Here is a 24,124-nt window from a genome sequence, read left to right as displayed (position 1 = left end):
ACAGGTATCCCGACTCCATTGGACAATGTGCAGAAAGCACAGCATGAAAAACCCCAACTGGAAGTAGTTTCCATGGATTTAACGTGAATCAAATAAAACTGTTGAGTGCATTGTTGTAATGTGTCCTTTTTGGAATTTTTCCTTCCTTTTCTCATGACTATTTCCCAAGACATACTTTATGTTTTATCTCATCTTTGAATGAGACCTCGTACAGCAGAGACGTGAACCAATGTCAGACTTAAGCGGTCAATTTGAGGATTTTAGACAGTTTGACAAAAACATGAAGTAATTGCAACTTTGACTTGACATGAAAGACTCGATATCAACACTAAACATCTTAGACATCTTATATTTCTGAGCATATTCAGGAGCAGAGCATTGTATAGTGTACAAGGCTAATTGAGGACAGTAGCACTTTCATTAATGAGCTTTTAAAGGAAAATTTGTAACTTTATGGTAGGAGTTCTTTCAGGTGTTGACTTTCTCTTGTTTTCAATTGTTATTGCTTTATTCATTTCTTTATATTGTGAATTTAATTTTTGATATCTTTCTTTATTTCTACAATTTTCCTATAATACTGAGCATGAAAGTTGCTCAAACCAACCATAAACGACATAATAATTTTCCTCTCCCTCATGAGTTCATGACAACAGCGAGTACTACTGCTAGAAGCAGAATGTACTTTTTCAGAGGAGTTGCCTGATGACTACAGGAATGTCTTTAGGCAACATCTGAAATTCCTACCACTCTAATGCTTCTAATGCTGGGAATGGCGCAGCGAAGAGGTTACCAAAATCAGCTCCCAAGCACTTCCAAGATAATCACAGGTTCTTGAAAAAGAGGCATAATGGGAAGAAAAGTTATCGTGGGATGAGTTTGAATTGATGCATTTTGCATATAATCTTTTCATGTTCTGTTTGCACTACATGATTTTAAGGCATGTTAGCAGTATGGTTCTAGGTAACGGTAATGTGAGTTGGTCTATAACGTTGGTTCAGACTGAAATATTTTAACAACTGTTGGATGAACTGCCATGAAATAGTTTACAGTAATTTGTGGCTCCCAGGTGAGAATCCTAATGACTTTGCTGATCCCGATTTTTTTTTTTCTAGCACCTGTACAGGGTGAAATGTTGTGACAATCTATTAGATAGTTTGCCATGAAATCTTGCACAAAATGTTAGCATGCTAACAAGCTAAACTAAGATGGTAAACACGGCGGATGAAATGCTAAACACCTGTATGTTCGCATTGTTAGTGTGAGCATATTAGCATGCCAGCTTTATTGAATAGCTCAAAGTTTGTTTTGAAATTCAAAATCAGTCAATTGTTGGTTGTTTGTTTTGTTGTTTGTCTCTATCAAGGCTGTTACAGTAGACAAAGTACAAGCATAACACTAACTACAGTGTTTTTCTGTTGGGAACTGACTGACTGGGTCAGAATTACTTGTGTTTATGACCTCACACAGTAGTAGATCATGATTTTTTTTTCATGCTATAGTATCAGTATCATTTACTACATTTAAAGGGCAGAGGACAGCAAAACATTTTATTCTGTAATGTTAACATCATAGTTCAAGCACCATTGCTTTCATATACCATGCAAAGCGGGACAACGGACAGATGTTACGTGTGAGTTGTTGCTAATGAGGCAGCAAGTTCAGATGTGGGAGGTTGATAGAAAAGACAGCTATTGTTTTCGTCTACCCTCCCTTCATGACAACAGCTGCGGAGTGGAGGTGTGGGCCTCCAGCAGGAGGATACACAGTGATCTGGTCAAGCTGTACAGAGGGGTGGTGTGGGCTTTCGTCTGTGCAACAGGGACTTGGTTTCAAAATAGCTCATCAAAGACCCTCAGGCCCTTTTATTGTGTTCTTTGGAAGCAAGATGGAAAATCTCTTGGAGATGTTTTATTTAAACCTTCGCAGCAGAGATAAAATTTCACTCTCTCGCTTATAGGCTCTCTTTGTCTCTGCTTATCTCGCTATGAAAGCAGATGATTTATGTACAGTCTTCGCACTCGAGTTTATGTGTTATTCCGATAAGGCCCGTGGGTTTGTGTGCGTGTGTGTGTCTGTGTGGTTTATGAGTGTTTATTGAGACCACAGATTGCAGGACTGCCTACTGAGGACACAAACAGTGTTCCGTGGAAATGCAAAGTCCCAGCAGTTCCCAATCCTTATTTCTTATCTCCAGCATTCCCATATGAGTGATGTATATTATTCTCCTGAATCAGGATCACTTGCTAGTGACCATTTGCAAATGACATACATTTATGTGCATGCTGCAATATATAAAATTTATATTAAATATATAAATTGCAACTTGCACAAATGCATAAAAAAGTATAAAACTAAAGTGATGAAGTTTACAACTTGGAACCAAACATATTAAATGAGCCAATGAGTAGGTTACATATTTACAGTGAAAATGCAAGACAGTGAAAAGTACAGAAAAAAGAAAGGGAGACAGAAGTGTGTGAGAGCAATAGAGAGGCGGTGGAGGTTGTGATGTTGGGGGTCAACCTCAGGTTTTGCATACTAGCTCACGTCTCTGACACACAGTACGTATGCAAGCGCCACGGCATGTCCAACTGCCTCCTCACCTGCCAGATTGTTCACCTGACTCACCGTGCCTCCACTGGGGCCCTGCCCATGGGTATGAACATCAAACAGAGTTTTTTTCTTTTTTTTTTTTTTTTTTAACCGTTGCTGCTTAGAAATCATTCAAATCATCATCAGCTTTACCATCAGACCCACACAGATATGTAATGTAATAAAGAAATGACTGTGTTTAACTCCGCAACACAGTGAAATGTAACACGATTCAACCAAATATGTGCAATGTTGGCTGAAATGTTAACATATTACTCAGTTCAATAATTCCACTGTGTATAGAACATGTTGGTGTTCCCTCGTGTGTGGGTGTGGTGGGGTGGGGGTGGGGGGGGTGCGGGGGGGGCTATGGCTTTGTCACTTATCACTTGACACACACATACACACAAACATGCACACACGCCCCAACACACACACACACGCACGCACACCGTTGTGTCTAGGCGTTAGGGGAATTCCCAGTAACCTGCATGTGTATTTGTGATTTGCGTATGTTCACTAATCTAGGGGGTTTGGCTATAACTGTAAACCCACTACACCTGGACACACACACATATACACACACACACACACACACACACATGCACACACACACACACACACACACAGCATCTTACTCATCGGCAGCTGATGACTGAGTTGATAAGCCAGAAAAAAACCCTTTCTTAAGTGCTGCAACACTTCACACACTAATGGTCAGCAATGTGCATAGGTGCATGTGTGTAGTTACGGGTGTGTAGTTTTCAATTCACCTGCCACTCTGTGACCGTTAAACATCCCAAGTGACTCAGACGTACTGCAGGCAAACAGCTGATCAAATCTCTCACTCTCTCTTACACACGCACACACACAAACACACACACAAACACACATACATACATGCACGGACACTGTTGGACATTCCCTGCAACATAAAAAAAATATTCAAATGTAATTAAAAATTGCAGTAATAGCAGTAAAATGACAGTAGTCACTTCTCTATGGCCGGTAAATACTTTGTCAAGAGGTTCATATAGAGAAATAATATAGTATATAATATACTATATGAGTAGCAGTGCTTCATTTGTTAAAGAAAAAGTGTGATCTTAAATCTCTAGTATTGTTTGGCACCTATTGCCACATATTTTCCTGAAATCTTACCCTCACCCGCCCACCCCCGTGAATCCCTTCACTACCTTTAGTTTATTTTTAGATGCAAACTTGTATTTTTAGCTCAGACTTCCCCACTCGTTCTTACAACATACAACATTTTTATGGCAGCTCCAAAAACACAAGTCAGATAAGCATAATATGTATACATGCCGTGGTGAGGTGACGGCTCTCAAGTTTCACCTGCCTCCATCTGTTTCTGACTGCAAGGGTCCAATGTCTCTCTGGCCTTATCGCCTCGTCTGAATCCTCCAGGTGCAACCTGAGTTATAGGAATCCTAACTGTCACCTATTTCATTGAACGCTGAGGGTTTTTCCGAACACGTTTATCAAGTCCTTTTTTTATAAAGCTCTTGAGAAGTGTCATTATGTTTTGACAAATAATACCTACTGTTGCTGCTTCTTCTACTATTTCTATTCTACTGGCACCACTACCCCCAAAATTATTACAAGTGCTACTGTAGTTAGTATTACTACTACTGCTGTACCTCTACAACCCCTGGTACTACTACTACCACTTGGGATGGACTTTGGGCAGCTCAGCCAGATTCCTATCTTTGTCTATTTGTAACATCTGCCTACCTCTATTTTTTTTGTTATGGATAGAGATGGGATTCCCTTCCAGATTTTTGCCCTGATCTTAATAATATAGTTCATCACCTTGGGAAATATGCTGATTTCCCGCTGAGAGTGAGATGAGAAGATGCGCACGCTCATATCTGAAGGGTTAATTTGAAGCTATCTCGAGGAGCCGGCTGCAAAACTGGAGTCTCCTGGCCAAAAAATATTCCAGCACATCATCTCCTGTAAAACTATGAAATATCATTCTTACACTTCAGCTATTGATTATTGAACAAAGAAGTTATAATATATTAGTTACAAGGCTTTGTAGGTGAGGTGCTGGCAGTTAGATTTTTTTCTACCTTTCTCAGCAAGAAAGCAAATAATCGTATTTCACAAAGTGTCAAACGGCTCCTTAAACAACACAAACCCTTTCCTAGTCTCACCTAACTGTAGTCTGCAACATAATCTTAAACATGTGTTCTAGTTTTAAAATCAAACTGAATTTACTTCATCTATGTGTAGATTCTTCTCTAATTTTTTGTAATAGTTCAAATAGTTTGAAGTTAGCACAAGGCAGCCTTAACTTAATTTAAGACTATAACCTAGACTCAGGCTTAATTAAGAAAATCAATGAAAAGAATAAATTGAACCTCTTAATATCTATTTCTTTGATGTCAATTTTTTTATGTAATATAAGTGACACACAGAGACTTTCTCTTTGATCTTTACATACATGTATCAATAAAGAAGAATTAGAGTAGTATTGGTAGTTTGTAAGTTAGTAGTAATAAGAAGCATTAGAAACAGTTCATGGTCTTCTCACATGTGCACTGCAATCATCAGTCTCACACATAAAGGACCACTCAGGCTTTATACAGACGTGTTATTGGAATTAGAATTGACATTTCTACTGGTACCATGTACGTATGGTAGTGGATTGGAATTAGGACTTGTATTGGTACTGATATTATTTAGCTTTAATGTGGTCAAGACAAATTATGTTTTGACGAATAAAAAATGCATAAAATTTTCAAAATAATGGATCCTTTGACAAGTTATGTAAAATATGCTGCTTGTCTGAGCTTCACAGGCAAATTATTGAATGACAAAAACAAAGGCTTACAGATTCATATACAGTGTGCATACTGTTTGTGTACATGTGCATGTCAAGGAGGTTACACTTACAAAGCCGATAATAAGCCAATAAAAGAGAATTATGGTAGATGTTGATGGAGGGGGTGGAGGATGGTAAGATATACCCTCTAGGCAAATTTTAGGCACCTGATGTGTCACCACAAAATAAGGATTAAGGTGTTCTCCAGTTTTATTTCTGATGTATTGATTTGCTTTCATCTGTTTTACATATACAGTTAGGATCCTGAGGGTTAAAAAGAATGTATGACATCATGCGCGTCAAGTACGGGAATCGCTTGTTATGTTTCACGGAAGCTATTTCTTCACCCTGCTCAACAGGTTTGTCTGAGTGCTGGTGACCCCACTGTAAGGACCGCAGCCGACTGTAAAGTCACATAAACAAACAACCGGCGTGAGGCAATAAGTTCATGATCAGATGTATCAATCAAACCAGAACCAAAATACTTAAATATTAAAACATGCACATACATACGTCTGCACGACTGTAGATGTGTTCGTGTCTGTCCGTGTGTGTGTGTAAACGTAAATGCAGATGCACTTTGATATGCTGACCTTCCATGACCTTCCAATATTTCTTTGTGTACTCTGACAGGTTTACAGTGTAAGGGCCTGTAGTAATATTTCATCGTGGTGAATTGCTACACTAAACCTTGACAATTTGCAAAGTTAGTAATGTCATTTTTGTAAGCAGAGTTTGAGTTTTTATCATGTTGAGATGATCGCCCAGTAATAAAACACAGGTTGTAAATACCCACTGCCTCTCCCATTATGTGCACTTCACATATCATCCATTTCCAAGGAAGTCACAGGCTACTGGCACTCCATTTGGATTTATTAGAATACTGCTGATCAGGCCATAAATACCTGTCTCAAAGGTATTTTTCGAATAATATTCATATCTGCTTGGGGTTAAATTATATCAGTCAACATAAATGTTTCATCCCTCCACAGGGGGTCACCAGTCAATGACCCGTTCCCATTCACACCTACAGTATGAACAATTAGAGTTTGTGGTTGGCCTGATGTAAATGTCTTTGTGATTCCAGCTCATTCATAACTTCTTCCTGACTGAATGGTCACCCTTCCTTTGAGCACTGTTGTAGAAGTTTCTGAATTGGTTTAGTTCATTTAACATGAGGGCCAGGCTCTGTGAGTCAGTCAGGTTGACACTGTTGTATAACACTACAGAATCTCTGCTACTTCACTATTAGAGCCTGTGTGTTTCTGACCTAGAGCGGTTTTGGGGAAGTCGCTCCGCTACAAGACACATGTTGCACATCAACAAAAAGGAACATGTTCACCCACGAGAAACAATGCAGCATATATTGAAAGTGAGCTATGAATGACATCATATATTCCTTAGCTGCGGTGTGATGCAATACCTGTGATTGTTTGCTTAACCGCAATTGCTTATGGGGAATAATGACATTTTGACATAGCAGCCTTCCCTTTAATTAGGAAGTTGATTAAAACACACTGTATATCAGAGCTACAGGTATGTTCACAGAATTGATCCTGGGAAGGTTTTCAGGGGGAGGGAGACTAAAAGAATATGATTTTTATTCACTGATGTATATGAGTATAAGCCCTGGCATGCCAAGCATAGCTGATGATAAATAAGCCTGCAACAACGGTGTAAGCGAAGCTGGAGGGGGGACACAGGGGGCCTAGTGATATCATTTTAATTTAACACCCCTATGTAGCATTAAAGGCACTATATATATATATTTAATAAATGGTTTATAACATGTTTTTAGCAGATGTAAGTGTCTCCTAATGTAGTTTTCAACATTTTCAACACATTCAGTTGTAATTATTTAAAATATATATTAATAAGTCATATATGTTGAAAATGTACACTATATAGTAATAAACACCTAAAATGACCTTTTATCTCCTTACATTATAATGTGTTATTAAATGTTTATAATGCCTATCAATGATAACTAGAGGGGCTAAAGTGAGTTAGATTATTGCTGCCCGAAAGACAAACACGGTCCTCATTTTGTCTTGTGGAACATTTCATTCCCGAACATAAACATAAACACGTTTCTCACTCAGTCACATTTTTCCTGGTGTGACAGACCAGTATATCATTGTTGTGAAATTTATGAAAATCTTGAGAGTATTTGTCAGCTGGGTACTGTGACAAACATTTCCCCACACATGGGAAACTTGATGTTAAATATGTGAGCATGTTATAATTTTTTTGTACACATTTTAGATTTTACCACATATTTATTCAAACGACATACTTAGAAATAACCATTACTCCCACATCCTCTACTCGCCTCTTCATCCCATCTTTCCCCACTCCCTGTATTCGATTATCACTATCTGTCTTACTGCAAAAGGTGCTTCGTATTTGATTCCAACAGCATTGTAAAGCCACAAATATAAAGCCACATGATTATCTTCCATAGCGCTGAGCCTCTGCTGTGTCATTTGAAATGATAAGAAACCACAGATACACCACAGGTTTTGATTCCATGAAATAAAACTTCATGAGGTAAAAGCATTCACTGAAAGTCACACTGAAAATCTGTCAAGAAAACAAGTTCACCTCCTTTTTACCTAAAACCCTGCTGATGAACGTGTATTTGCTTCTTTCATAATAATAGCAATATTAGCTTACAGTAGCTCTTTTTTTGAATAATAAAAATACACTATATATTCAGAAACAATAGCCAGAAATACCCTTTACTTTGTAAACCACTCCCACACTTGTACAAAGGGGCTTGGCCAAAAAACGACTATATAAGAGGGGTGAGGTCCAGGTCATCATACAGGTGAGCATTCACAGTCTCATGTCTCCACCCTCTACTGCCTGAGGATACTACTTCACTGTACCAGACACAGGAGTACACCTCGGACCTAACAAGGTACAGCTGTCCTCTTCATTGTGTTCATTCACTCAGGTTCTGACTGTGCGTGTGCTGCTGTCATATGACCATCTGTCAGCGTCTGATGAGTTAGAGAAGTATGTGTGATAACTTCTTTCACTTCTCTGTTCATGTTGTGAATTATGAGCTTTGATTCTGGTGTCTAATGAGGGTGTTTTCTCTTTACAGATTGACGTTTAAGTATGTTGGCGGAAATGGAGACGGTGAGTCTGACATTATTTTTATTTTAAGGGAGGCTCGTCAAGTCTGTCCATGATTTTCAAAGAAAACTGTCTCACTAATAGTCTGCTCTAAAAAAAACAGTGAAGGTGGGGGTAAAAGGTTATTTGTAAGAATATCAGCTAAACCACACAACATTGTCGCCTGAATGTTACATAAACACTTGCATAAATTTGCCAGTCAAACTTGGCTTGGCTCATTTCCAAGGCACAAACACTACAATGAAAAGCTGTGATCAGGTTAAACATCATAGTCAGAGTTCACTGCAGCATGTAAAAGTTATTAGTGTGTGTTTTAACAAAAGTATGCTATATATAGCATATATATATATACGTATATATATATATATTACATCTGTGCTTTTTTAACATCATGTAGAGAGTGGAAGATTGATAGACAAGTTGAAGCTCATTTAAAATTTTCACATCTCCCAGCAGCATTATTCACTGTACATGTGTGATGCGCCACAGCACCAACAGTGCACCACCACAAAACAACAATGGGTTATCCGGAAAGAAAACAGAGGGTGCGTGGTCTGATAATAACAACACCTCAGGCCATGTCTGACACAAGATAAATGCCACCCATCATACAAAATGTTCCAGGCCCGACAGCATCGCAAACAACACACATGCCAAGGTCAAAGCCCGGGTGTGTATGATTTCTGACAGCTGTTGTCCTGCTTTGTTTCTGTCAGATGGCCTATGTGACTGAGATAAGGCTGAGTGGAGTTCGGGGGGCCTGGAACGGAGTGGCTCCCTCCTCCTGCCCCGAGGTGGACCTGGAGGTCATCGAGGAGTACCTGCAGGAGCATTCACTGGAGGTCCAGCCCGCACACATACCCGCATCACCTCTGAGCACCATGGGGCAACAAACGCACACACACTCCCACCAGGGCACCAGGATCATAGGTTAGTGTGATGATGACCGACAGTGTAGGCGCTTATATATATTTCTACATCTTTTACCTGACTGTATGTTTGGCCCGTTTCTCCGTAGAGAACAGCTGGTCAGGCCAGCATGCATATGAGTGGCACTGTGGCTCTCACACTCCAAACAAGGACTATGAAGAGCAAGCCCCACCTCTAGCCTGGCCTAGTTCCCATGGCAACCAATGGGTGAGTTCAAGAACCTCAATCTCTTCGTAAAATAAAGCTTAATTACTTCTTTCATAGCTGAGTGCTACAACACGTCACTGTGTGCGACACATTTCAGCATTTTAAGATATTTGACTGGCTTTATCCATGATTTATGAGGATGGTTACAACTGTGAATTATTAACATTTTATACGTTTTATATGTGTTTGCTTCAGGACCACGTTGCATTTTCCTATGAGACACCTGCATACATTGACTCAGACTCGCAGTCCAGTAGCTCCCAGTACCAGGAATACCAAGATTCACCATCACCATCATCCGACAGGGGAGGCAGGGAGGACAGAGACATCCTGCCTCTTGCCCCACTGTCAGGTATTAAGACATACACGTATAACACACAACTCCCAACAATCCTGAACTTGAACATTGACATTGACACAGCTGGAGGGAAACAAATGCATGTTCACACACGTAAGCACATGAATCATTGTCACCTCGTATTTTTATTTATATCCCCTTCCTCCTCGGCAGGAAAGAGGAAGGAGCGGTTGTTCCAGTTCCTGTTTGAGATGCTTCAGACGCCATCAATGCGAAGTTGCATCTGGTGGGTCCAGTCCTCTGCTGGCACCTTTCAGTTCTCCTCTCAAAACAAGGAGCGCCTGGCGCAGCTGTGGGGCCGACGAAAGGGGAATCGCAAGCCCATGACCTACCAGAAGATGGCGCGGGCACTGAGGAACTACTCCCGCACCGGCGAGATTCAGAAGGTGAAAAGGAAGCTCACATATCGGTTTGACGAGAAGACGCTGAGAGGCCTACAAGGAGACTCTAATACAGTGTAGGAAGCATGATGGCTTGTGTACATAAGCACAGAAATCGAATAAGCAATGGATATTCAGAGAAAATTGCCATGGATGTCCCTTTAATGTCCTTTCTACTGATTCTAATTCTGACATGTGGAAACAAATGAATACTGAGTATTTGAAAAGCCAGAAGATGAAACACTGAGCTTTCTGTAGATACAGAGCCATACTGGAGTTTGCATGTATGAGGGGTGAACCGGAAATGATACTGACACGAGGATGCAAACTCCAGGCATAGGTGATGTGTGAATAGTCAGATGGCTTTAAAAAGTATGTAAATCTAAAAGGTTGTGACATAATCTACTTTATAAGTAGAACTTAAATCATTTTTAAAATACAGTTGTGGTTTTCTTTTTTTTTCTGTTTAGAGGATATCTAGCAGATTTAAGATCATCTTACAGATTTACAGATGATGTAAACATGATGTTTGTGGTGTTAAAATATCTTCTTTTTTTTTTTTAGATTAAATAAATCAGAAAATATTTTCTGAATATTTGATACATTTTGTCTGTCTGTCTTATATATTTATCTATCTGTTTATCTAGCCATAAGAACAAAGGCATACTCTGTAGGGCATATCAGCAAAGCAAATACAGATGTGCTTATAAACTGAAGCAAGCACACACACACACACACACACACACACACACACACACACACACACACACACACACACACTCACAAACACACACACGCACACACACACACACACACACACGCACACACTCACAAACACACGCACACAAACACACACACACACACACAAAAGACAAAAGTGTATGCAAAGTAAGCATGCGCTGAAAAACTGCCACTTTTCACAGCCCTGTTAATCAGTAACATCTAAAAAGTCCCCTCACACACACAGAGTAACAGAACACACACACTGAACACACATGAGGTGAAGAGTGTTACTTGTTTGAAAATGAAATGAAGTTAATTTTCATAGTCAAATGATGAGGTTGTACACATACTGTATATGCTGAAAACCAAATTACACAGGGCCAAATTACATAATATTCAACACACATGGACTGTCATTCCTGACTTTGCAGGATGTACTTCAGTGCAGAAGTTTTATTCAGGTGATTGTCACAAACTTCTTCTGATTTGATGTATTTGCAATGAGTGCTGGAAAGTGACTATGTACTCAAGTACTATGATTTTGAGGTACTTGTACTTTTCTTGACTTATCTCTGTTTTATGCATTCCAGAGGGAAACCTACTTTTTTCCTTAATTACAATTTCCAACAGCTGTTGTGACTAGTAACCTTGCAGATTAAGATTTCTCATATGAAACGTGATCATCTTACTGAATGTGATGCTGTTGTAGCTCAAACTCTCCAGCAGTAAATAAAGTAGTTCAGCTAGCTAAGACTGTCACAACATGCTGCTTACACTTTAATTCAGCTATAACTATAATTCAACTAGAGGGGTACTCTGAGAGCGTAGACCTCCGCCAAGGCCAATGTCAAACAACATACATCAGACTTCAGAGAAAAAGAAAATCATAATAGATGATGCAGCTCTTCCTTGGCTCATGCCCTCTCCACCACGTTCAGTGCAAATCTGGTTTAGTGTTTTTTTGCGTAATCCTGCTGACAAATAAACTGACACGGGTGAAAACATAACCGGAGGCAGAGATAATTAACACTTTCGATGGGGCCATTTTGCATAATGAGTACTTTTACTTTTCATTTAATACATAACATTTTGCTAATAGTAAATGTGTACATATGCTCATCATTTGGTACTTTTACTTTGTGGTTTCGCTACTTTAGCTTTGCTATTTTCACCTTTACTTTCGTGAGTGTGTCACCACAGGAAATAGCGAGCACACCTGTTGTTTGAAAAATGTGACATGTCTCATTCAGAAGTCCTCTCCCTTCTCTGCTACTGAGCCACATTTATCACTGTGAGAAAGAGATTCTCACTCGCTGATGATTTACAGATGGTGTCTCCATGGACTGCCTGTTGCTGTGTGTGCACGCAGAAGCGCGTGCATGTTTGCATATAAAAAGCATCTCCTGGAGGCTTTTTTTGGTCATTTGAAGCCAAGAGCTGAAAGCAGCAATAGACTATCTGAACAACAAACGTGGGATTATGTTGGATTTTATTCTGGTGTGGGATTTGTTGCACCTATCCACAGCCCTCAAGGAAACCTGCTCAATCAAATTTCATAGATTCTCTGCCTTCCCTGCTCTCCATCTTCAGCGATGGCTGAATGGAGTTGGGTGGTTTACACAGTACTTGAAGTACTGATTGCTGTGGCCTGTTGCCTTGGCAATGTCTTGGTGGTGTGTGCAGTGTGTGTTGGTATCAGGGATTCCCTTCGCGAGCCAACCTTCTGCTTCCTGGTTTCCTTGGCGGTGGCTGACTTCCTAGTGGGTGTGGCTGCTGTGCCCCTGGCTGTAGTATTGGATGGCTGGGTGAGTCTGACCCCTGACCTGTGCCTGCTTCTCAGCTGTGTCGTGCTCGTGCTGACGCAGGCCTCTGTGCTGTCACTGCTGGCTATCGCCGTGGACCGATACCTGCGGTTACACATACCACTCAGGTGAGGTATGCTCTCTGAAACATTGGTTTACAGGTAGAAACGCTATGTGGATAAGGTTCTTGCTTAAAATTATCCTCTCTCTTCCTTGGCTTCTTCGCGTTTTATCCCTCATTCACAGATACAAAGCCCTGGCCACACAGAGGCGCACGTGGTTGGCTGTGTCTGTGTGCTGGATACTGTCCTGTCTACTGGGGTTCACCCCTCTGTTTGGCTGGAACAACTACTCCTCCCTGACATCTGATTCCACCAATACATCTTCCTCTTCCTTCATCTCCACACCATGCACCTTCCTCTCTGTTATTTCCCTGCCCTTCATGGTCTACTTCAACTTCCTGGGATGTGTCATGGCACCCCTGCTGGTCATGACGCTCCTCTATGTTCGAATCTTCTGGAACCTGCAGGGCCGTCTAAAGGAGAGCTGTCCCCAAGCCCAGGCCTCTCTGCTCAGGGAGAGGAGGCTGGCCTGCTCTCTGGCTCTGGTTCTCATTTTGTTTGCCAGCTGCTGGATTCCTCTGCACCTGATGAACTGTCTGCTGCTGTCTCACGGCCCTCAAGCTGTGACACGGGGGACACTCTATACAGGCAGGTGACAGAAACTTTACTAGACTGTAGCTAATCACTTTTTTTTTTTTTTCATATTCAGAGAATATGAATGATTTTTTATGCAGGATGTTATCAAAGATCACAATACTTACCAGATCCTATTTTCCAGGTATTCTCCTCTCTCACGCCAACTCAGCCATCAACCCTGTGGTCTACGCCTACCGCATTCCAAAGATCCAGCAGGCCTACAGTCAAATATGGAGACGATTTCTGTTGAGGCTAAACTGTTGCCATGGGGACAAGCACGTTGAGCGATCAATAACAAGCAACCGAGCCACTCACACAGAGACGCGCGGATCAGGAGGGAAGACCACACCCTAACAAAGCGGTACCACGGTGTTATTTTAAATGAAGGATGTCTGAGGTTTGAGTTCATGGGACACTCACGCACGAAAATGTGACTATCACTGTGTCCAACAACCACTTAAGGCTTTTATCACAGAAAACCATGTATGCAGGCAGCTTGTGATTGTTTGAATTTGTAAAATCCCCACTCGCAGCGTTTGGTTTGAATGAAACCCTCCAGAACTCCAGGCCGTCGTGGCATTCGGTTGCCAACCTGTGATCTGCAAACTTTAATCTTACTCAAAGCGATCTCCTGTGTCTCCACTAGAGGGTGCTCGATACCAACAAACTCAACAGCTGCTCTTGTACACAAACCATGGCACCATCAAAGAAGGCAGTACATGACGAACAGACAATTTCAAGACCTCATTCACTGATTTTTCGACAACTGATTTGAGGCAAGTAGAACTTTATTGAGATGTACATTTATTAAAGCAAGTCATGTGACAGGTGAAATCAGTTCAACACCAATCCTTTTGCAGCACATATGTACCTGATCCTTTTTTTTATGATGTCGGAGAATAAATGTGATTTTCAGCCTTGGGAGTGTGTTCAATATTGATGAGTGTTCAGGGAGCTCCTCAGGGAAGGCAATAGACTGTATAGTTATCACCTGAGCAGGGTGCAATCCCACCCACCAAACTATACAACCTACTACCTCACCCTGACAGAGCCCAAATCAAGCACACCAACCACAAGTTCACCTGTTAGGGAGCATGACACCTAATTTTTCCGCTCTAGCAAACATAACAAAACATAACAAACAATGCCTGTCACAATGCATTATTTTCATTTGCTGCAAGCATATGTTTTGATTGGACAGCATGTTTGCCCATCTGGAGATGACAGTCGGCGAGTGGCTGACTCAGCTGTCTCCTTGGGAAAGACAGTAGATTGTATAGTTATCTCAAAAAGAGGTTACAGAACCCCACAACTATTCAATCTACTACCTCAGCCCCAAGGACAGCATCCATGTTGCTTCAGCAGAAAAGATCCTCAAAGGTAAAACTCCTGCAATGGCACAAAGAAAAAGAGACAGAGAGGGTTATCTTAATTAACTAGTCTTTTCTGTAAAATACATGCAAGATAAAGCTGGATAGGAGTGTCGCTTTAGAAGTGTATATTTACGTAACATTTTGGACTGTTGTGTTCAAATTCAATCCCCGCAGAAAGGAGTGTAATCATATTTTCAGTTTTATCTCTGTGTCTGATTCTTTGTTTTCGTTTAAATCGCTTCCTGGAAATGATTCAAAATCATGACTTATGGCAAAACCTGCTCGTGCTTCATGACAACAAGTCTTCACCTGCCAAGATTTGGAGAAACATTTACCACCTCTTCACAAAAGAAGACCCACGGAAATTTTGCATATTGGCACATCCTCGCCGATCGACCAAGCTTTTGTTGTTGTTTCAGAGCTGAATGTCTTTAGGAAATCCATTCCATTAAAGTGGAGCAAAGACAAATAATTTAACGGTAAGCAGACATCGGAAAGTGAGAGTACTAATGTGTGAAAGCCCACCAAACAACTCACTGACTTCCTTAGACTCTGGCATGTGATCGAAAGAGAGAGAGAAAAAAAAGAACTGCTCGACTCTGTGCCAGGAATTCGTTTCCGTTTTTGCCAAAAACTGAGCTCATTCCAGTGGGCTATCCCTGTGTAGGCTGGCTGCTGCTTGTCAGACGGAGGTACACACACAGATGCCTGCAAATATGGCTTCCACCAGCTGCCTCTGATTGAATACAAGGCTGGGATTCTGCCCCCCAAAACACAACAAGGAAACACAAAATGGCGTCTCGCACATCGGCCATTTTAGGTCTGCTTAAAAACACTATAAGGTCTACCTTTCAGGTTTTTCCCTGAGCCTGCTGTCTCATGATGAAGAAGGAGCCGCTGTTCTATCGAGTGTGATGAGGAATCAATCTTGTGCCAAGCACTGAGACGAAGCCAACAGACCCAGACGACACACTCTGTCACGGGCACTGAGTGAGAGAGCAACTAAAACATTTCTTATCAGACAGCTGGAAAGTTCACACAGAAAAAGCATCTTCACATACAGCATGTCCGTGTCTCCGTGATTTTCCTTGTACCGTTAATTTCATCATGAAAGATGTTGCTTATCCTCCAGCCACTGTACTCTTGTGGGATAAAGGTTGGGACGGGCTTGCAGGTTAACGCGGCAGCGACTGAAGGGTTAATGAGTGCCAGACTAAATGCCAGACCTAGGCCTCAGATAGACAGAGAAAAGGGTTAGGAGGTACACTGGTTGCATAAATTAGCATACAGCCACAACCCCTGAGACTTGGTCCAGACCAGCCCATAGTTAGCATGCAGTAGACCCTACTAGCCTGATTACAGAAGACCAGACAGACAGAAGGGGGTGGGGGTGCGTTGGCATGATGCCCAACTCTGCCACCATGCCAGTGACAGATCTACGAGCTCTGTTTGGTCGCCAAGAAACATCCCCTGACTGGAGCTGTATTTGGAGGACGAGGGCAACAGACTAATAATGATATAACACAGTGCACTGGGGGAAATGGGTCAAAGTAATGAAGATTTAACAGGACATGTGAGCATGGCCTCGAATGAAGAAAAAAGATATAAACACGAATTGTGCAGAATTCTGTGCTTCTGGGTTAATTGCAAAAATTGCTGTCCCATTCCCTGCACAACTCCCGACTGTTTTGGAAACACTGAAACCAGACTCAGTCATGTGAGCTCCACTGGGCGCTGTTGTCTGTGATCATGGACTTTGTCTATGGCACATAAAAGGGGCACACATGGCTCTGCTGGGGCAAATCATTTTCTCTGTCAACAGCTCCAAAATAAATGCGCCTCAAGCCTGTGGGGCAGCTGAGAGGATCTTGAGGAAAATACAAGAAAAGGCAGAAATGTGGCCTATTGAGTTAATCTCATCTGCCTATCAGACAGTCTGTCTGTGCATCTGTCACAGCAGAATTATGGCTAAATGGTAGTAAATTCACATTAGCACTATTCTATGTAAGCCAAGAAACGTGGACCTTGTCCTCTCTTGTCCTCTGATAACACCGCTTTGCTGTGACCAACCAGGATATGTTTTTCTGGAGACAATTTCCTGCTTGAGTATGTTAATCTTTCTCTGGGTGACAGTTACAGTTAGCTTCTTCTGGGTTTTCCAAAACGTCTTCTCAGCTATGAGCACAGGCGATCTTATCTTTTTCAATAAGTTTCAAGCAGATGTTTTGCACTTAACTTCAACATCAAATACTTGTTTTAAATAAATTCATTTTGTGCCACTGCCACAACTATAAAAAAAAAGGAAACACTTACAAAATAATGACGACAAGCCGTCAAACTATTCACCAACTCCACAACACAATTATAGAATAAGTTGAGAGAATAATATCAAAATGGCAGCTAAACTGAATTACCAGTGTTTATTATACAAGTTTTACAAACTTCCGACATCAACATAAACCTGCTGTGCTTTCAAAATACACAAAAAGAATGCATAAATAACAAGCCATGCGAAAATTAATTTGAAAAATATCGTGGAAACAATAGGCCTTAGCTTCCTCTCACACTGTGAAAGGATGCAGGATTCATTGGATTTGCTCCTCACCCAATACGCAAACGACGTAAACACACAAATTAATTAGCAAATCCCCAAACACACACAGCACACTCAGATGCCAACAAAACTCCTCAGAATTGGAGCAGATTTTCGCAGGAAGCAGAGGCAGGGAAATACCTATTGGATTGCCTGGTCCCTTGGTCCGCGAGACGGGATGAATGCTTGGCACAGACACAACGGAGGGGGCACCAGACGATTGGTACAGGTTCTTGTGTGTTTCTCTCTCTCTCTCTCTCTCTCTCTCTCTCTTTCTCTCTCTCTCTCTCTCTCTCTCTCTCTCTCTGAGCTTTGTGCCAAGAATGGCCAGTGTCTGTGTGCCAGGCAGAATTTCAATGAGGGAGGAAGGAGGTGGTGATGGTGGGCAAAGAGGAGGAGCGGTGGGCGAGCTGGAGTTGGCAAGAGGAAGTATGCCACACAATAAATGGCAGGATGAAGAATTCCCACAGTCAAAAAGATACAAACAGATGTCTCCTCTTACTCGTGTCCAGTCTTACTCCACAGAAAAATTGTGTCCGGGCATCTGGCAAACACAAGAAAGAGAGCTGATCCTCAATAGATCGCTATGGTTTTGTTTAATGGTACCAGCTTTTTCACCTTCCCCGCTCCCTAAGGAATGCCTGATTTCCTACATTAAAGGACGAAGGACAGGAGCAGAGAGCCTTCTCCGTGCCCACTTGGCATGTTGCCCGCTCTGATGTTCTGTATATCCTCATTAACCAAACGCAAGCACACAGCACTCATGCTCACATGTACTGTACTGAACTGAAATACGCTGCCATATGCATGTACTTACATACAACCACACGCTGGTAGACACAACACACGCACACACACACACACACACACACACATACACACACACACACACACACACACGCACACACAACAGTTGCTTGAACTGTGAACACAAAAGAAGCTCAGCCTATCTTATCCTGATTTACTAAATGGTAATTAAATGAAAATACTTCCAGTCCTTTTGCCATCAGCTTCTCCCTTTTGTGAGATAGAGGGCTGCACACACAAATGCTGGACTCACAGGCCTAAGAGCTAGGTAAACATGCAATGTGTCTGATGAAACGATAGTATGACCCAGATAAGGCTGGAGTATAAGGGAGCCATTGTATTGACTATCACAGTGTCCAGCAATCATTTCACCCATAGATACCCACACAGAGAAGAATGGAGCAAAGTTGAATAATCAGTATATTTAGCAATATATATATAGCATTTCTTAGGTTAGTTTGTTGTAAAATAAAAAGTGTATTTTTATGCACATGAACTGGTTTCAACTCATTCAAGAGAATGAGTTATTATATGATAAAGAAAAAAAAGTGAGCAATCATTGACCATCAATGGTGAGTTAGTTATACCCTCCAACTACACAGATGGCCAGTGACCTGAATGAAGAAAATATACATCAAAGGTTTCTTTCCTCCTCTTCATCTACTCTCTCTATCCCCTCTCCTCTTTTTTACTTGTCTATGCTTTTGCTAATGTGCTGATGAGATGTGTGGTTACCATGGTTTCAGATGTTTCTTATAGCTCTGATGCCTGGCCTGGCATGTTGCTACACGCCCACATATTATAGCATTCACTAATGTCACACAGTGCAGGCCATACATGCACACAACACACTAGACACAAAAACTTGGAAAGGTATGCCCTTTCAAAGAGGGTGTGCGTGCATATTTGTGTGCATGTATACAGAGAGTATGCGTGCAAGAGTGCAAAGTGGTGTATGTCGGGTCGAAACAGCTGCAGCTTCCTGCATGAGAAAAGAAACTTCCTGTTGCCTCGCTGCAAAACGCAGCCGGTCAGCCAAGATATCAACCAATCAGCTATGTTGAGGCTGAATGCAGGAAGTTAGCCTGACTGCCTCTAGGAGAAAAACTCAGAAACATTATGAGGCAACACGATAAGTTCATCTGAGGATAAGAGAGGGGCGGGGAAAGAGCTCTCCCACTCCTGCCTCTCTTTCTGTCTCTGTAACCCTTGTTCTCTCTATTTTTCTCCAGCTTCTTCTTTCTCAACATTTTCCTCTCATCACTGTCACATGTCGATATGCTTAAAAAGAGGTTCTCCTCGTTCTTTTTTATGAGACAATTTGTCGCTTTACGCCAAAGCTGAGTGATTTGAAGTGACAGAGGCTGATGCAGACGAATTGGGAGTAGTTTACCCATGAATTGTGAGGGGTATGTTGAAAGGGTCTGCCCATATTCACTGTTTCTTAAACACGTGGCACGAAGGCGCCATCTTACCACCAACCCCTATTTAGATTAAGATACAGTACTGACAATAAGCAGTCCAGTTAGATTCCTAATAGTACAGGCAATATGCAGATATTTCATAAAATTCAATCTCCCCTCTAAAAGTACGTTGACTAATCGAATCGGTTGCGGGTTAATTTCCATATTCTGTTTAATTCGGAAAGCACAACATTGATATTTTGCTTTTGTTTTATGGCATTCTGGCCTCTGACATGCGTCTGTAATCAAAATAAGCAGTGTAATATGAATAACAAGCTTTTTTTTCTTGCAGCTGACTAAGATACACATCAATCAGATAAATGCTACTGTTTACGTTTGTATTTTTTTCTTTTTTTCAACAGCAGGTCAGACTAGTGATAAAAAAATCTACAGCATTACTGATAAAATGTGAAAGAATGACTGAGGAACAACAACATTAAACTGCAATTTTTCTTTACAGCGTTGTCTGTTTGTTTGACCTAACTCAGTTTCATTTCTGCCTGTGTGTCCTCCTGAAGTGTTAAGTATCATATACAGGGGCCGATGACGCAGTGTGTCAAGACAAACCACCTTTAAACAAACTGTCACACCTCTGGATCTCAGAAAGATAAATCTAACGTATAAACACACCTGCTCCTGTGAAGCAACTATCTTAGTTTTCACGTAGTCAGAAAGTGCAAACAGTGTGTGAAGCGAATGAGAAACAAAGTAAATATTGCCCTCGTATTACCTATCATAACGGCTCTGGATGATAAGAGACCTGCCAAGCGCCTCACTTGCCCTGTGGGTGCAGCTTTTCAACACTGGTCAGCAGCTAAACTTATACTGACCTGAAGACAACAACAGCTCTCTGGCTCGGTCGACACTCTGAGGTCAGAAAGTAACCAAGAAGGCCTGTCCTTCCTCCTGCCAGTCTACAAAGAGACACCTGTTCAGTACGGAAAGCCACAGAAAGACTGTTTACCACCCTGTCAGAGCCTGCTGTCCAAGAGCAGAGAGGGGAGAGGAAGAGGAGGACAGGGAAAGACAGACAGACACGAGGGAAGGAGGGGAAAGAAGATGGTCAGCAGGGAGTCAAGGAGTCCCTCTAAGCTCTAGAAAAGTTTCTCCTGTTATGTCCATCGAGCCAAAATGGCGGCGAGCGGAGTGCGGCGTGGCAACCGACGACGATAGACACGTTTACAGGAGGAAGACCATGATGAAGGACAGAGAGGAGGGCGAGAGGGACTGGAGGAGAAAGATTATAGGGCAGTGGAAAAGACGGGAAGAGGTGTCGCAGGATAAAAAAGAAAAATACCTGGAGCCTGTATGTGAGCGGCGGGCTGGGCCGGAGGACTGGAGGAGAAGAGGGCCGTGATGGCGGGAAGAAGGGAAAAGAGAGGAGTAGAGCACACCCTCTGAGAGCTACACCCCCTTCCCACAATCCCCTCCTACTGGCGTGAGTGCGTCTGTCCGTACACAGGGTGACAGAGGGACGTCTGCTCACACACAGCTCTATAACACACATACACACACTCACGCACACAGAAAACACACACAAGCCACACTATCAACCACACTGTGCACAAGAAAAAAGAGAACAGCTCCAAAACAGACTCGCGACAGACTCACAGTACGTGCAGTTGCGTATGATCAAAACGGAGACACGCGAACACACAGTCACAGGACAGTTCAAAACACAAACACACACATAATCAATTCGCCAGCCTTTGTATCGCCCTCTGCTCTGCCCTGTGCTGTGTTTGCCTCGGTCCGCCTGCCCACTTTGGCACTGCTGCCAAGAGGGAAGGAGAGAAAAAGGAGGGGAGGAGGGGGGACGTAGAGACACAGAAAGAGGAAGGGAGGGACATGCTGTAGCGAGAGAGGGGGAACAGAAAGAGGAGGAGTCAGAGAAAAAGAGTTAAGAAAGACAGTGAGACACAGAAAGACAAGAAAAAGAAAGAGAAGAAGCGTAAACTGTCATGAGCCGAAGCGCTGACACAAAACAGTGGGACAGCAGCTGGGAGCACTGAGTATTTGTATGTATCTAAATTCATAACTACACCTTTCGCCTTGTACCGAACATACTATCTTGCAGCCACAGACAGATGGCGAGAGAGACAAGCAGATCCTGACACTTCTGCCATATTGTTCCATTTGACAACATTTTTTACAATCAATAAATCCAAAAAGCCCAAAGTCGCTTGAGATTCAAACTCTAAACTGTTGGACATTTGTTGTCAAGTTCTCTCGCCCGAAAGAGGAGTCCTGGGAGACTTACTGTCTTCTTCGACATCTTTATTCTGCCTGCTTTCCTCCGCGTCTCCCTCCATCCTTCCCTCAATTCGTCCTCTCCCTCCATCGGGGATAATATCAGCCCTCCTCAGTGGGAGGGGTTTGAGGGAGTTAAGCTAAATGAATCAATGAGCGAGGAGGGTGGATATTTCAGAGAATGTCACTTTTTTTTTCTTTTTCTTTTTTTTTATCCGTTGGCATTTTTCCCAGGTCTCCCTTTGATTTCTCACACCAGCAAGAGAGCTGAACACCAATGCAGATTTTGGATCAGCGAGCTGTTGCCTCTAGGTGACCTCAATCATTAGGAGAGAAAACATAAATCCATCTGTTCATAAATGGCCGACATTCTCTATAGCCTCCTTGCGGACCAGTCACTGGCATTTGAGCGGGTATCCCAAGCAGAGCCAACCAATCAGAGCACACTTCTGAGCTGACGTCTTTTTGAAAATGTTGAGTGTAGTTCTAAAAAACAAATACTTTTCACCATTAATATACAAACAAATACTGTTTCTCTTTTACAGCTCACATCAATTACTTGAAGACAAAAAAAGCAAACCTTGTTCTGTCTTTGGCAAGTGAAATTGTGAATTCTTCATTGTAGCTGCTGTAATACCTGAGTTACTGAGTCCTCAAACTGACCAAACACACAGACACACGCAGACACACAGGCACACACACATTGGGAGGGTGCTGCCAGTCCTCAAACACTCACCACAGAGACAAAACAGACCACAATAGTCCAGCTTCGCTGCTGAAACTCCGCATGAGCCTTTTCTCGAAGATAGGACAATGAACACACACACACATACACACCCACACACACACATTCATACTGTACACAGGCGCGCACACACACACACACACACACACACACAAACACACACACACAGACACACATGTGGTGCGAACAATCCGGTTCTTCCATGGAGGCTCAGATTCAGCCAGCAGGTTGGACAGCCCCTCAACCTGACGTCACGTCTCCTTTGTTGTTTATGAATTTATTTCTCTCCTCAGCTGAACTCTCTGAACCCAAAGTCCCCCACCCTCTCCTCTCCTCCCCTCCCGTCCTGTCCTCCAGCCCTACACTTACCCCCTGCCAACGAAGGCGGGCAAATACAGTATGGCTTTAACAAGGAATAAGAAAAGAAAGAGAGACAGGCAGACACAGAGAGGAGAGACAGGGAGAGGGAGAGAAAAGAGCTCAGATGTCTATCTCACTTTTTCTTTTCCTCCTTTTCTTCTTCGATCGTTCCCTGTGTCTCTTCCTGCTTGGCTTGTAAAAGTTTCAGCTGCATGGCGGGGCCGGCCTCTTTTGGCAGCCGTCCAACTCTTGACTCTCCTGTCCCCTTGCAAGAGAGAGAGAGAGAAGGAGGGGAGGACAAATATAGTCACAGCTAGACTGTACTGTACAGTTGTGGAGGCAGATGTACTCTGAATGCACAGCGACCATTTTTATTTCACACTAGCCCACGCAGGAAGAGAGCAGTTTGTTGCATTCCTTCAGTATTTAAAATGAGTTTTCAATGAAGCAACACGCAGTGGATAATGTGTAAAATACAAGCTAATCATTGCCCGGGACATCATGCAGAGTTTCAAAAGGCTGTGCCACAGTTGTGTTGTTGGTCTGCCTTTAACTGAGTGTGACAGCTGGATCTGATAACACTATGTTTTACTGCTCACACCCAGTTCACACAGGGACACACCAACTTTTTCATTTCTCCTGGTACCAATAACATGAGCAGCTCAGTTATTTACACATGCACATGTGAACATTTAATTGTTACTGATTTACACACAGTTGCTGAGAGCCATTTACTGAGAAACAGTATCCTACTCATAACTATGCTCTGTAAATTAGACTAATTACAGGACTAATTACAGCATTAACTTCTACGTTAATCCAATTAGGCTTTATGTCATAGTGACTTCTTA

At 42.2% G+C, this 24,124-nt stretch overlaps 2 protein-coding genes and 1 long non-coding RNA gene across 8 annotated transcripts; 2 read left to right on the top strand and 1 right to left on the bottom strand.

Moving 5' to 3' along the window:
- The first annotated feature begins 8,276 nt into the window (after positions 1-8,276).
- On the top strand, positions 8,277-10,991 carry LOC111218946 (transcription factor PU.1-like). 2 transcript variants are annotated; one of them, XM_022741446.1, is made up of 6 exons: positions 8,277-8,363; positions 8,553-8,587; positions 9,301-9,514; positions 9,603-9,721; positions 9,917-10,073; positions 10,233-10,991. In XM_022741446.1, exons 2-6 carry the CDS (start codon positions 8,567-8,569, stop codon positions 10,538-10,540), a joined length of 819 nt encoding a protein of 272 aa, XP_022597167.1. In that variant the 5' UTR covers positions 8,277-8,363; positions 8,553-8,566; the 3' UTR covers positions 10,541-10,991. The 2 variants fall into 2 exon arrangements, with proteins under 2 accessions (XP_022597167.1, XP_022597168.1); XM_022741447.1 differs by lacking the exon at positions 8,277-8,363 and adding an exon at positions 8,389-8,461.
- A 548-nt stretch (positions 10,992-11,539) lies between these two features.
- On the top strand, positions 11,540-14,630 carry LOC111218942 (adenosine receptor A1-like). 2 transcript variants are annotated; one of them, XM_022741438.1, is made up of 3 exons: positions 11,540-13,112; positions 13,231-13,694; positions 13,825-14,630. In XM_022741438.1, exons 1-3 carry the CDS (start codon positions 12,775-12,777, stop codon positions 14,034-14,036), a joined length of 1,014 nt encoding a protein of 337 aa, XP_022597159.1. In that variant the 5' UTR covers positions 11,540-12,774; the 3' UTR covers positions 14,037-14,630. The 2 variants fall into 2 exon arrangements, with proteins under 2 accessions (XP_022597159.1, XP_022597160.1); XM_022741439.1 differs by having other exon boundaries at positions 13,231-13,698; positions 13,825-14,048.
- A 95-nt stretch (positions 14,631-14,725) lies between these two features.
- On the bottom strand, positions 14,726-22,499 carry LOC111218959. Of its 4 annotated transcripts, none has more exons than XR_002664996.1 (3): positions 21,216-21,318; positions 20,749-20,846; positions 14,726-15,071 (listed from the first exon to the last, which is right to left on the bottom strand). It is a non-coding gene; the product is annotated as an uncharacterized LOC111218959 (long non-coding RNA). The 4 variants fall into 4 exon arrangements; XR_002664997.1 differs by having other exon boundaries at positions 20,749-20,832; XR_002664998.1 differs by lacking the exons at positions 20,749-20,846; positions 21,216-21,318 and adding an exon at positions 22,179-22,499.
- Positions 22,500-24,124: the final 1,625 nt, after the last annotated feature.

This window comes from Seriola dumerili, unplaced genomic scaffold (assembly GCF_002260705.1).
Source record: "Seriola dumerili isolate Sdu_G_001 unplaced genomic scaffold, Sdu_1.0 BDQW01000056.1, whole genome shotgun sequence".
NCBI lineage: Eukaryota > Metazoa > Chordata > Actinopteri > Carangiformes > Carangidae > Seriola > Seriola dumerili.
The sequence above is the reverse complement of the archived record's forward strand: the minus strand, read 5'-3'. Positions and strand labels throughout refer to the sequence as shown.